The following is a 13,527-nucleotide window of genomic DNA, read 5'->3' as shown; positions in this document are numbered from 1 at the left end:
GCAACCCGGAGCAGCTCTGGGCTGCTCAGATCTGTGCCATCTCTTGAGGTGATGCAGATCCAAGAAGCCCCATTGGGGCTGCTGCAGCTTTACCCGGGGTAAGGGGGACAGATTCCCCTTGCCTCAGGCTGAGCTGCATTCAGTCCCAATCCTGTGTTGGAAACAGGGCAGGCCTCCCTGTGCCAGCACCAGTTAGGATTGTGCTGTGAATCACAGTTGCAGTAGAAGTATGCTAATCAGATTTAAAATGATTGTCATTTATACACAGGGATGTGCGGGAGCCACGGTGCCCTTGAATTGTGTCCCAGTCTCTGTGCCCCTTGACTCAAGTCATCCACAGGTCATTACAGCAGCCCTTGCGACTTGTCCAGAGCTGTTTTTCAAGTCATTTTGACTCAAGTCCTTGTTAAGAGAGTCACAGCCCAATCCTGAGCTGCCCGGAGCTGCGAGACCCAGCGGTGCCACGGAGGACTCCTGCAGGATCCAGCACCTCCCGCGCTGCCGCGGGAGGCTCCTCGGGAGAAGGGGATATTAGTCTTCTTCCCCCAAGTAAGGGAAGCAGCCCCGCAATGGGGCTACTCACTTTAGCGGTGACTATTTGGTCGTAGCGGTGACTAAGGCGCTCGTGTATGGCGAGTAGCCCTGCCCAAGCACCCTGGATCCTGTGGAGCTCAGCTCCGTGGATCCGCCTCTCCCGCGCCCCAACACGCCTCCCCCATGCCCCTGGCCACACCTCCCCCCTCCCCGGAATGCCTCCCCCACACCCCCATCTCCCGTTCCGCAGCCTGGTGGTCACAAAGACCGCTGAGCTGCGGAACTGGGGCACCCGCTGCGTGCAGGCTCAGCGCTGGCCAGAGCTGAGTCAGCACCGGTGGGAGCCCGGCGATAAGCCCCGCAAAAGTGCCCGCAAATGTGCCTTATGGCATGTTTGCGACTGTGGTCCTTCCCGTGGAGGTGCGACGCAGACCACAGGATCGGTCTCTCAAGCCCTGGAAACAGCAAGGGGAAAAAAGCAAGTGAACACACACACTAAACAGAGTCTAGTCAAACTATAAATTAAATAGTGAGGGTGGGATTTTCAGTCAAACCCCACAGTAAAAGCCTTCTATCCCCCATTTTGGTGTGCCCCCCCAAATCGACTGAATAAAAAGAAGTGGAATAAACAGGGCCAAACATACATCACACACCGGGTTGGTCCAAGACCTCCTGAAGCCTGAGGCAGTATGCCAAATGCTCATGCTCCTTCTACTTCGATGTTTTAGATCAGCCCTCTGCTCCCCTCCACATTCCCTCTTCTCTCTGCCCCCCCTTCTGCTTCCAATCTAGGGAGTGGATAGAAGAGGAGGAGCAGTGGATGCAAAAAATGGGCAAAGAAGGGTGCTGTCCTCCACCAATCTGCTGTCTGAGGCAATTGTTTCAGTTGGCCTCACAGATGGGCCGGCCCTGATTAAATATGATGTGTCGTTTGGCCCTTCAACCCTAAATACACATCTAGGGAGCATCCGATGAAGTAAGTTTAGTCCGTGGAAGTTAATGCCGCAATAAATATGCCATCCCAAGTTTGTTTGGCTCACTCATTTTTGTTTAAAACTATTTTTGTTGCAGCACAGATTTTTGAGGTCTTGGGTTTTGTTTACAGCTCCCCTGATGATAAATTTGCTTGCGTGTGATGCTAGAAGCTTTTGATTCTTGCTTCCAATTTTAAAAATTTTTTTATTTTAATTGTGTTGCCCTATGTTTTCGATTAGCTGTTCTGGGCACCTCCATTGCGGAGGCTGTGGGTGGGTAAAAATATCTTGAATACGCAAGGCTGCCATCTTATGCATGTTTACTTGGGTGCAAGTGGGACCCATTGAACACAGTGGGACTTGGCATGCGGAGGAGTACGCCACATCTGCTAGGCTTGGTCTTAACCACACTTCCCTGGGAGTAAGTCCCACTGAATTTGCTGGGGAAGACTTGTGAGTAAGCACGATGTGAAAGAGCTGCGTTTAGACAAGCCTGAAGAAAACGTTGGCTTAGTTTGAGTCCAGTTTCTCCCTGGGCACTGGGGGGGAGGGGGAGATAATGCACAGCCCTCACCTTGGTATGTGGATCATGCAAAAAACAAAATAATTGGCCAGAGCAAATCATTTCTGCCTGTGTCTCCTCCTGCAGACACCTCCCTCCTCTAAACCTGAGCACTAGGCAGAGCTTGCAGGGGGTGGGGTGGGATTTTTGCACTGTCAGAAGGGAAGGAACAAGAGAGCATGGGAGGGAAGGAAAGTTTTGTCCCTGTCTTGAAACTGAGCTGCTGGCTTGAAGGGGTGTGGAATTGAGATGGGGGGAGAGAGGGGGGGAGAGAGGAGGATTCTCCCTGCAGATGGAAAGGTTTACATTGTGCAGAGAGAGGGTTAATGGAACTCTTTCTCTATTGTGTTGAAGGGAGCTGTGGAATTCATTGTGTCCTGCTGGAAAAAGGGGGGGGCGAAGAGTGGATTTTCCTTACTGTTGAACTGTTAGGTTTGAAACTACCTTGAGAAAGGAACTCCAGCATGTTCCTGATGGTGCTGTGCTAGTGGATGGATCCTGTTTTCAGCAAGACTGCTCCTTGGAGGCTTGCAGATGTCAGCTAGGAGGGCTGTTAAGGCTGACCTGCACAATTTAAGGAGCCAGACCCTGGCTTTGGTTTCTCCATCCCTGTGAATTGGCTTCATGGACGTGAGAAGACAGAGGGAGCTTTGCCTGCTCTGAAGTCTTGAAGGAAATGTCCCAGGGTGACAAATATATCTCCCAGCAAGGGGCAGGACTGCCTGAGCTCCGACTGTGTTCTTTGTAAAGAGAGTTTAAAAGGAGGAAAAAAAAAAAAAACCTGGCTGGATCATAAAGTATCAATGAGGGTTTTTCCACTGAAGAACTGAGCACTGCCAGAACAGTGACTTGACTGGGGAGGCTGCTGTACTGGGTGTGTTCTTGCCTTGGCTAACCCAAGCATCAGCCACAATGGAGTTCCAAGCACTCACCTTATGCTTCATCTTTGCCCTGAAATGGCCTTTAGCCACCTCCGGGAAGAAGCTGCGACCCCACATGTAAGTACAAAGCGCATCTTTGCTTTGGGATGGGGCCAGGGCACAGAAGAACTTCCTTCAACCACTGATGCGCGCGGGAGCTCTTGTAGTGCTGCAGCCAAGATATTTGAGCTGCAAAGTCTTGGGTTCAGATCCTCCCTATGCCGTGAACTCACCCACAGTGCAAGCCTGGGTATGTCTACTGAGAAGTAAACCCCACTGAGCTGTCGCTCCCCAGTAAGTGTGAATAGGATGTCAGCCTAAATGTCTATAAGTAAGCTGTATCCTCCCAGTGTTCCCCCCCCCCCGTGATATATGGAGTGTTTATAATTCCTGACAACATTGATAATGTAAAGAGTTTAGGTTACTGTACCATGCTACATAAACACACAAAATGTATATTTTATTTTATTAAAAGAACGTAATTCTCTCCTTTATAAAAAAATGTAAATCTTAGAATGTGTCATAAAATATGAAAACAGCAGCAGGCTAAAAAGATGCACCCATAGTTAAGGTATTTATTGTATCCATTTCCTGATTTTAGCCAGTATTGGCTCCCCAAAAAGTTACTGCTCACAAATGTGAACATTCCAGGTTGCAAAGGTTAACCACCCCCTTCTACTGCTTCCTATACTTTTACTAATTATGTGTTAAGCAGATATTCAAGTGGTGCAGTTTTTCTGAAGGGGAAATGCTTCACCTGTTGAATTTCAGCCTGGCACATGTGTTTTAAGTTGGCTGTGGTGGGCAAAGTAAGGCCCAGGGCCTGGATCCAGTGCATGAGAACCTCCAGTCCAGTCCTCCCATTGCTGCCTGTCTATGGTGAAAAATTTGGTCCACAGAATATTTTCCTGGTGCTGGTACTACCCATCCCAAATGCAGCAGCCTTGCACAAGAGAAGGATGTAGGTGTCTGTCCGTCAAACATGCTGGGACTGAAAACGAGGAAGCTTGTGTGCTGTCAGGGAGTGGCTGATGTCTAGAAGAACTGGCCATAAATGAGAGAGAGAGGGAGAGGAAGGAAAAAACTGTTCTTCGCTCCCCAGAATTCCAGTCCAATAATAAGGGTTGCAAGAAAAAAGAACAGCAGAACATTATAGAAAGAAAAAAAGAAAGAATGGGATACATTTTTTTTTTTTTTACAGAGCTAGAATCAAAGTTATGATACTAATTATGACTTTGCTAACTGGGCAAGGAAGTGCTTTTTTGAGCGGTGCTCTTCTTATGCAGGTTGGCCCCTGGTATCCATGGGGAATCTGTCCCTGGACCCCCTGCAGATACCAAAACCTGTGGATAATGGGTGGAATCCTGTGGGTGGGGGCTTCAGAGGACCTCCAGAAGTGCCTTCCAGTCATGTCTGGAGGAGTTCTGAAGCCCAGAGAGGCTACACACAGCCTCTGCAGGCCTTGGAAAGCCTCCTGAAGTTGTCAGAAAGGTACCTCTGGTTTTTGCTACTGGAAGGTGCTTCTGGTCATGTCCGGGAAGTGAGATGAGGCCCTGCAGTGCGAATCTGGCACCCATGCTGTGTCAAATCCTCTGGTGTCAAACCTGCAGATATGGAGGACCCCCCCCCCCCAGTATTTATCAGAGTAATTGTCCCTCCTCATCCCAGCGCAGTGTCTTATACATGTGTTTTCCAGTGGCTGTTTGCTGGTGTCCATGTTTTTAGCTTGTGAGTTTTTTTTTTGGGACAGGGAGCCATTTAGTTATTTGATTTTCTCTGCGAACTGCTGTGTGAACCTTTTTGTTTAAAAACATAATGCAATAATACAGGTGTGCGCCGTTTAACAACCTTCCTCTTAATGATGGACCGCATGTACGATGGTAGTCTAAGCACAACAAAGATGTTTTTAATGAGGCAGTCAGGACTCCCATAGCCTGCAACTAGTGGTGTTGCTAAGGTCATGCAGGGGGTATGGGCTGCACCAGGTGATGCACATGGGGGAGGGGGTGACATGCCCTAGTGACCAAAATCACTAAAATTGTTAGGAAAAATACCATCATGTTATATACCGTTTGATGTGTAATTTACAGCAGAATGCACTGAAGAAACTGGAGTGAAATATCTCCATTCTATAAAAAGTTATGGCCAAAAAACCAGAAAACAAAAATGCAACTGTCTTGTGTAACAAAGGCAGCAATCCTAACCTCACTTTCCTGAGAGTAAGTTCCATTGAACACAATAGGACTTACTTCTGAGTAGACCTGGTTAGGACTGTGCCCCAAAAGTACAATTCCTTAATTCAAAATGGACCAATAAGTGTGATTGTTGATTGTTCAAAGAGTCAATGAGATGTGATTATTTTATTTATCACATTGTTATACTGCCCTTCCTCCAAAGAACTCAGGGTGGCGTATGAGGCTGCTCCCCTCCTTTTTTCCTCACAACAGCCCTGTGAGGTAGGTGAGGCTGAGAGAAAGTGACTGGCCCAAGGTCACCCAGGAAGCTTTGTGGCTGAGGGGGGATTTGAACCTGGATCTTCCAGGTCTGAGTCTACCTCCCAAACCACTACACCACCCTGGTTCTCTATGACACAGCATGGAACCAATAAGGTGTTAGTAAGGTGACACCCGGGGGGTGGGGGTGTGATACCACTAGTGACCAAAATCGCTATAATCGTGATTTAGGAATGATACCATCATGTTATGTACCATTTGATACATAATTGACAGCAGAATGCAATGAAAAAACCACATTGAAATATCTGTGTTCTATCAAAAACTATAGCTAAAAAACCAGTGCGGCGGGGCAATCACCACACCCACCACCTGGGTGATTGCCCCACCCACTGCATGGGAGGAGGATCACCATGGGGGTTACGCTCTGGCCTCCTGCACCAGGTGACCCAAACCTTAGTGAAGCTGCTGCCTGCAGCAGCATGTCTGTTTACACAACAAAGGGTGCAATCCAAACCTGCTGCTGGAGCAGGCAAGCCAGGAGGCTTGCGCTGCATCCAAGCAGGTTCGTTGGGTGCAGTGGCTCCCAGCCATGATTGCAACCCTCCAAGTCCCTTGGGCCGGCATAAGGCGCACCTTGGATTGCGTCCAAAGAGGCTGTTAATGCAAAGAAGGGGCATTTGGTCTCCAGTAGCCTGTGCAGTCAGCTAGTTTCTGGCAGGGAGTGTCTGTTTACACAACAAAGGCACTAGATTGGGCTGAATGTTTACTTAACAGCCTAATCACATATCAACAGGGATTGGAGAATGTATCCCATTATTAAGTGACACACACCTGTAATGATAAATAACAATAAACCAGGTATGCTATGGGTCACCATACAGTTTTCATATAAGTATCATTTTGGGGCCAAAAATTCTGCCCTTTCCTGTTTTAAAAGAGCCCTATCAGGAAAAAAAAAAGTGGTAACCTTGTTACCCATGTCTGCTGGAAAACAGATCCTTGAAGTTTATCTAGATGACAAAGATAGTTGTAAGTTTTTCACAGCAAGAATTTCATTCCTAAAACACTTCTCACATTTCTTTTATACCAATTGGTGTTCTTGCTCTTTGACGCACACCGGAGGGCAAGAGTTAAGTTCAAGAAAGCCGGTCAGTGACCCACCACAGGTGGGTTCACCTGGCAGACACCAACCAATTTTTAAGTTACTGTTAAAGCCAGTTTTAACATTCTTGGCCTCTCCTAAGGAATTCTAGAAACTGTAGTTAATAAGGGAGCCAAGAAAGTGGGGGGTAAATATTTTGAAGCCGTGTCATAGATCTACAGTTCCATCTATTGGGAACATGCCAGTTCCCAGTGTTGCAGACTGGTTTAAATTTGCAGTGGGGGCGTGTCACTGAACCTCACCCTTACAGGTCTAAAGCCAGTGTTTTATCCACTCAGGCGCACTGGGTGGCCAAATTTGAATCCAGGTGATATCTACCCAGTTGGGAAATGTGGGATGTATTTATTTTTGTGTGGATTTACTTTACACCTTTGTTGTAAAACTGTGGTCTCTCTGGCAGGGCTCTTTGCTGCCATGTTTCAAGGCCCTCAAAAGCAATTTAGCCAGTGAATTTTCCTTGCCCCCAGGAGAAAAAAAATCCACCAGTCGAATACCTACATTGCACAGCTGTTTGGCTCCTTGTCAGGAAGCAAGAAACAAAAGTTGATCATTCTGTTTTGTTGTTGTTTTAAGCCATTTCTGCCCATATGCAGCAGGGATCAAATGTGTGCACCTGTGGGCTGGGCAGAAACGGGTTTGGAGCATCCCTGGATCTGCTGTGTGCCTTTTCTGCTCTTGCCTTTTCCTTGTTAGAGTCAGTGCATTTTGTGCTGCACTATAAAGGTTATGGGTTTCACTCAGCATACTTGTGTGGATCTTGGGAAGGCTTCCTTACAAGTTTGAGCTCCTGCCAGGAGAGACATTCTCGACTCAGCGAAACCTTTTCTGTTTTTCTTTGTAAATTTGAACCAGCACCGAACATTAAATCCAAATCATCTTTTCCATATGCTCTTAGCTCTGCTGTAGTGGGTAAGTGGGTACATACATGAATGTACTCTGAAAGATTTCCACCAGGGTGAAATTTTCCTCATTGCTGGAAAACTCATTACCTTTATAAACCTTGCTGTTTCGAAGCAGAGAATGGCTGATTGCTAATATATTTTGAGAATGCTGAGGTTGGCTATCCTAGCTTGAGCTCAAGCCCAGTTAAAGACTCTGGAGTGCTTGGATTCAAGCCTGTTGATTCCCCTTTGGCCGAACAGAATTGATTCATAACACAGATCTGTGAATTCCACTTGAACAAGATTGCCGCAGGTGGGGCTGTCAGGGCACCACTGTCAATGTTTCTTGATGTTGTCAAAGTTTCTGAAATATTTATTTACCCTGTTAAGGTTCTCAAACTGGGGCATCGTGGCACCCCAGCCTGTGAGCCTCAACCTCCGGCCCCTTAAGGGACGGGGGAAGGCAGCAATGAGATCCTTAGGATCGCATCGCAGCTGGAGGGCCAAGAGTTTTTTTTGTGTTTTTTTTAACTTACAGAGGGATGCAGAGGGCTCCAGGAGGTTTGGAGCCTTGTGGAGCCTCTGCTGGACTCTTCAAGTCTTAGAAATATGAAACATGAGCAATCAGAAACCACTTCCAGTTTCGTGATCACAAACTGGAACTGGTTTCTGACTGCTTATTTTAGTATTTTATGACTTGGGGAGCCCTGGGAGGGCTTCGCAAGGCTCCCAGCACCTTCTGGAGCCCGCTGCCTACACTGTAAGTAAAACCCCCCCTGGTCCCTGGGAATGACATGATCCTGGGGATCTCGTCGCTGCCTTCTCCCCTGCCAAGATTTACCTCTGGAATTTTACTCTGGAGAAGTCTGAGAACCCCTGCAATACACCATTAATCTGTGGAACGCCTTGCCTCAGGATGTTGTGATGGCACCTGGCATTCTTTTCTTTTTCTTTACTCCTTAGCTGGTACTTGGGGAGCAGGTTGTCCATACACACATACTGGTTGTATGTACAGTAGCATACACCAATATGCTACTGTAGGTGCCACTGGAATCCGCGTGTCATTTGTGACGTACTTCCATTCTTTGTGTTTGTTGGCAATGTTTCTAGCTTCGTCAGTGGTCAATTGCTGGTTCCTTAGGTCTTCCTCAATGTGTTTGATCCAAGTTTTCTTTGGTGCCACCCGCTGAACCCTCTAGTAGGGAGGTTACTCAGGCCAGAAGAGCTTGTGTGGCACTTTGCCTAGATGCTTTGAATAAGGGATTGGACAGATGGATAGGGTAGCACTGAGAAAAACCCTTGTATGAAACCCCCGGGGGGGGGGGATGCTACCAGTCAGAGTTGACAGTTCTGAGCTCCATGGCCCAGTGGTCTGACTCAGTAGACAGCAGCTTGCTTTGGATACAATGTGTTCCTTTGAGTAGATCTTAAAGCTCTCAAATCAAGACTTGGCAACATTACACAGTACGTGGGATGGCGTGTATCTCTGCATATCCTACTAGAGTGGAGACATGTGGGGGGGGGCCCATGTGGTTTGTTCTAAAGCCCCCTCGTGTCCTTTAATCTAGCTCGATTAAGTTTTACTCTGTGCCAAGTGGACATTTCTTTGACATGTCCTTGGCTTCATTTAGTTCAGCGCATCCTGTCTCCCCACTCCTCCCTCTTCCTAAGACAATAGATTTCACTCATCTGACAGTTTACACTACATGGAAAAAAAAATCAACCTGACAATAAACAAACATTCTGCTTGAGGGCAGATGGAAGCCCTGAGAGTCCAGACAGCCGTCAAATGTGATAAGCTTTGCATTACGCTGGGTTGGATGGGGACATTTCCCCACCTGCTCCAAGATACTGGGGCATAAACTGTGCACTGATTCATGGCCATCCCTAAAAATATTATGGGTGAGGCATAGGAAGAGCCCTGCTTGATCAGGTCAAAGCGTCCTGGACATCCTATATGGATATGTTTGCATATCACTAGTGGCTAGTGCTGGTTTCACTACCAGCTCTGCCAGGACCTCAGTTGTCAGACCTGAAGATTGCCAGTGTGCCATCCTGGGGGAGAAGGAGTGGGGCAGCAACTAAGGTGACTTGAGACACCATCCTGGTCCTCTGGTAGTGACAGCAGGAGAAGTGTGGGAGAGGAAAATGTTGAGCTAGAGCACTGAATGGTGGGAGGAGCAGAGCCTGGCACATAACTGTGTAAGAAGGACAGGAAGGCTTGGGCCTGCCCTGCAGGAGAAACTGGAGATCCCTCAAGCACATGAGCTGCTTGCCGTGCCTTGTTCAAAGGGCAGTACAGGGAAAGGCTGAGGAGGACAATGGGTCAGAAGCTGGGAGTCTGGGAGGGCTCAGTCGATGCTCAGAAATGGCACATCACATAGGTGCTCTGGAACTCCCTCCTAGTTCTTGGTGATATCCCCAGTGTCTCTTTGGAATAAGACTGTCTTAGCAGCCCCCCTAAAGATGGGAAGGGAAAAGCCCCATCCAATCTCACAAGGGAAGGCTTTTGATAATCAAGGAGCCCACGCCAAGCTGGCCTTTTTCATTTGGCAGTTGTATAGCTAACAGGGGCAGGCCTGGGAATAGGGGCCCATTAAAAAACTCAGGTCCCTTGCTGCAGGTGAAGACTTTCCATTCAGCAACCCAGCCCCTAGTTCACTGTGGAAGAAGCCATATCAGGATGTAAATGCATGCCTCTGGCTGAAAGGTGTGTCTTATTCAGATGTACAACTAAATATTTTGCTTCCTCCCACTTTTCTCTGCCCCTTTTTAAAAACAGGCCAAATGTTTGTGCTGAGCAAGAACTTGCGATGGTGGGACGCTGGCAGCCCCGGATCCAAGCCTTCACTCGATTGGTTCAAGTCTGGAAGCCAGGATGCGGAGGGCAGTCCTGGTGCATGGGTTACGAGCGCAGGTATGCACCATTGTAGACTGCTCTTTGTTCATTGGAGTGAATCTTAGCAAACCTCCCTCCTCCCAGAAAAACATAATGGAGCTTTTGGCAGATTAAAGGACCATTTCCTCACTGTTATCTGAAAGAAGGAAATGCCACCTTGCTTCCAAAAGACATGGAGGTTTGGATTTTGACAGGGCCCCAGTGTCGGGGAGTTCCCCAGCTAGCTTGAGGCTGTTGGTCCACCTAGCTATTAACCACATTGGATGGCATCTGCTCTCCAGCATCTCACAGCCCCGCTTGCAGATGCTGCCAGGGATTCAACCTGGGGCCCCGGGCATGCTGCCTCTGTGCTCGTGTCTTCCCAATTTTGGGGAAGAAGAATCATCTTCAAAGTCCACAATGGGTCTTGGGAAGAGATGTTCTCTAAGGCACATTGGATCTTAGCTGTTGCATGCTGTGTGCAAATGGCTGCTTTGACTTGAGGCCTCTTTGAACAAGAGAGAGGCTCGTCTAAGCTACCAGACTAAGGGCACAAGCCTAACCAGGTCTACTCAGAAGTAAGTCCTATTTTGTTCAATGGGGCTTACTTTCAGGAAAGTGTGGCTAGCCTAAAATTGCAGCCTAAAATGCGGCCTAAAATTGCAGCCTAAAATGCGGATATGATAGCCGTGCTTAAGAAACTGCCTAATGTCAAGTCTATCAATCTTAGTATACTCGACATTGACTGGTACCATCACTCCAGAGTTTCAGGCATTTCAGGGTAGGTTTCCTGTCCTACTTGATCAGGCTGCCTGGGACTGAGTCCAGGATCTGCATGCAAAGCAGATTTTGCACCACTGAGCAACAGCCACTCCAGTAGCTACAGCTTCCTTCGCATACAGGTATTAGGCTGCCTCTTAATCTGACCCTTGGTCCATCTAGCTCAGTATTGTCAAGCACTGACTGGCAGCAGCACTGCAGGGTTTCAGATGAGGGTCTTTCCCTGCCCTACCTGGAGATGCTGCCAAGACTTGAACCCAGGACCTGCATCAGATTCATATTCCTATCAGATTCATAAATCAGATATGAATCAGATTCATAACCACTATAAACACCCCTGCATTATACTTAGCCATTGATCCATCTCATTCAGTATTGTCTTCCCTGGATGATTGCATATCTCCTGGGGTCTCTTAGATCTACCTGGAGGTGCCAGGAATTGAACACAAGATGTTCTGCATGGAAAGCAGGTACTTCCCACTCAGCCACAGAGGCCCTTGCTGAATACTCTGGATGGAGAAGTGCCCCAGGTTGATCTTTTGGGGGATGGGGAGAAACTGGAGGGATGGACTATATCTTTTCAAATTGACTGTTCGCTGGCACTGTGGGTGTTTCATCCTTGGGACCTGGGCCAGAACAGCCCCCTGTTTGTCTCCTGCCCCCTTACAATTGCTTGGGTCAAACGTTTAACAATGGAAAAATTGAGGGCTGCTTCACACACAATAGTGCATCATCTCTGTTGATTACGAGGGGGGGAATGTGCACACATACTTTCTTACTATTTGAAGCATGGTGGTTTTCTGTGTAGACTAGCAAAGGTGCTGTCAGCGGCCCAGCTGATCTTGGCTTTGTGCTGGGGAATAACAGCAGAGACCCATTACTGATCCTGGCAGGACATAAAATGAGTAGAATGTGATGAATGGGTTGTTTTGCTACAACATCCTAAAAGTCCATCTAGCTCTCCACAGCACTTGTTTCTCCCCAGCATGAAAGGTATACTCCCTTTGCATGTGGAAGCTCCTCCGCCATTGTATTCATACAGTTCTTAAAAGGGGGGGTGGCGGCATCTGAGCTAGTCACTCTGACCATATATCATGTGGTGAGAACTTCTGGCAGCATTGTGATCTGCTGACCAGTTCCTGAATTAAGAAGAGCCCTGTTGGGTCAGGCCAAGGGCTGTCCAGTCTAACTTCCTGTGTCTCACAGTGGGCCACCAGATTCCTCAGGGAGCACATAAGACAACAGATACTTGCAACCTGTTGCCACTCCTTTGCACCTGGCATTAAGATATAGAACCAAGAGATATACCCATCATGACTTGTAACCTGTGATGAAACTTTCCCTCATCAGTCAATCCAATCCCCTTTGAAAGGCATCTAGATTAGATGCCATCACAGTGTCCTGTAGCAAGGAGTTCCACAGATTAATTACATGCTGAGCAAAATTAATTATGGGAGAATAAGAAGAAGCCTTCTACTGAGTGAGACCATTTTTCACAGTTTTATCAACTCTGACTGGCGGCATCTCCCCAGGGTTTCAAATTGGAGTCTTTCCCAGCCCTACCTGGACATGGTGTCAGGGGTTGAAACTGGGACGTTCCTTATGCAAAACAAGGGCTCAAAAACACTTCTAAACAGAGCAAGGGTTCCAAGGGCTCCCTGAAGAGGGACTGAGGCTCAAGGGACTTGAGCCCATGATCTCGAGCATCCCAGCTGATCTTAAACTAAGCCACTTTTATTGCAAACAATTATAGGCCATTTTACTGCAACAGGCCATTTTATTGCAAAGAGATAAGTAAAATTCATTTCAGCAGCTGGCAACCACCACACAGGCTTTAAATAGGTAAAAGGACTCTTAAAGGAATCCACAAGCCCCACCCCGACTTTAGCCAGGTTATGACCCTTGTAACTTTCTAATGACAGTTGCAAAGGGGTTGAAGCAAAAGGTAAGGGGGGCTGTCCCTCAACCTCTCCAAAATTCAAGCTGTGCTATCAACTGAGTAGACCACGGTCTACATCAGCCATTTTCAACCACAGTGCTGTGGCACGCTGGTGTGCTGCGAATTGTCCCCAGGTGTGCCGCGGGAATGTGGGAGAGGGTCATTTATCAATAGGACCATTAGGGGATGTAAGCCCCCATTAACAGCAGAGTGTGCCTTGTCAATTGTCAAAAAACCGATGGTGTGTCTTGACCATTTTAGTGCCTTGCCAGTGTGCCGAGAGATGAAAAAGATTGAAAATCACTGGTCTACATAGTTGTGCGTACGTGAACAGATCTGAGAGAAGCAAAATGTAGAAAAATATGTTGCTGTTTTAAGAACATAAGAACAGCCCCACTTGATCAAACCCATCTAGTCCAGCTTCCTATTTCTCACAGTGGC

The 13,527-nt window shown here is 47.6% G+C and overlaps 1 protein-coding gene across 1 annotated transcript in view; it reads left to right on the top strand.

Annotated features, from left to right (window-relative positions):
* Positions 1 to 3,030: 3,030 nt before the first annotated feature.
* The window catches only part of MEGF6 (multiple EGF like domains 6), a 194,567-nt gene continuing 184,070 nt past the window's right edge, over positions 3,031 to 13,527 (top strand). Inside the window, exons 1-2 of the mRNA XM_066637137.1 lie at positions 3,031 to 3,068; positions 10,272 to 10,406. Of these exons, the coding sequence (XP_066493234.1) occupies positions 3,067 to 3,068; positions 10,272 to 10,406 (137 nt within the window). The 5' untranslated portion in view covers positions 3,031 to 3,066. The remainder of the gene's footprint in view (positions 3,069 to 10,271; positions 10,407 to 13,527) is intronic.

Source organism: Tiliqua scincoides, chromosome 9, assembly GCF_035046505.1.
Source record: "Tiliqua scincoides isolate rTilSci1 chromosome 9, rTilSci1.hap2, whole genome shotgun sequence".
Classification (NCBI taxonomy): Eukaryota; Metazoa; Chordata; class Lepidosauria; order Squamata; family Scincidae; genus Tiliqua; species Tiliqua scincoides.
The sequence above is the reverse complement of the archived record's forward strand: the minus strand, read 5'-3'. Positions and strand labels throughout refer to the sequence as shown.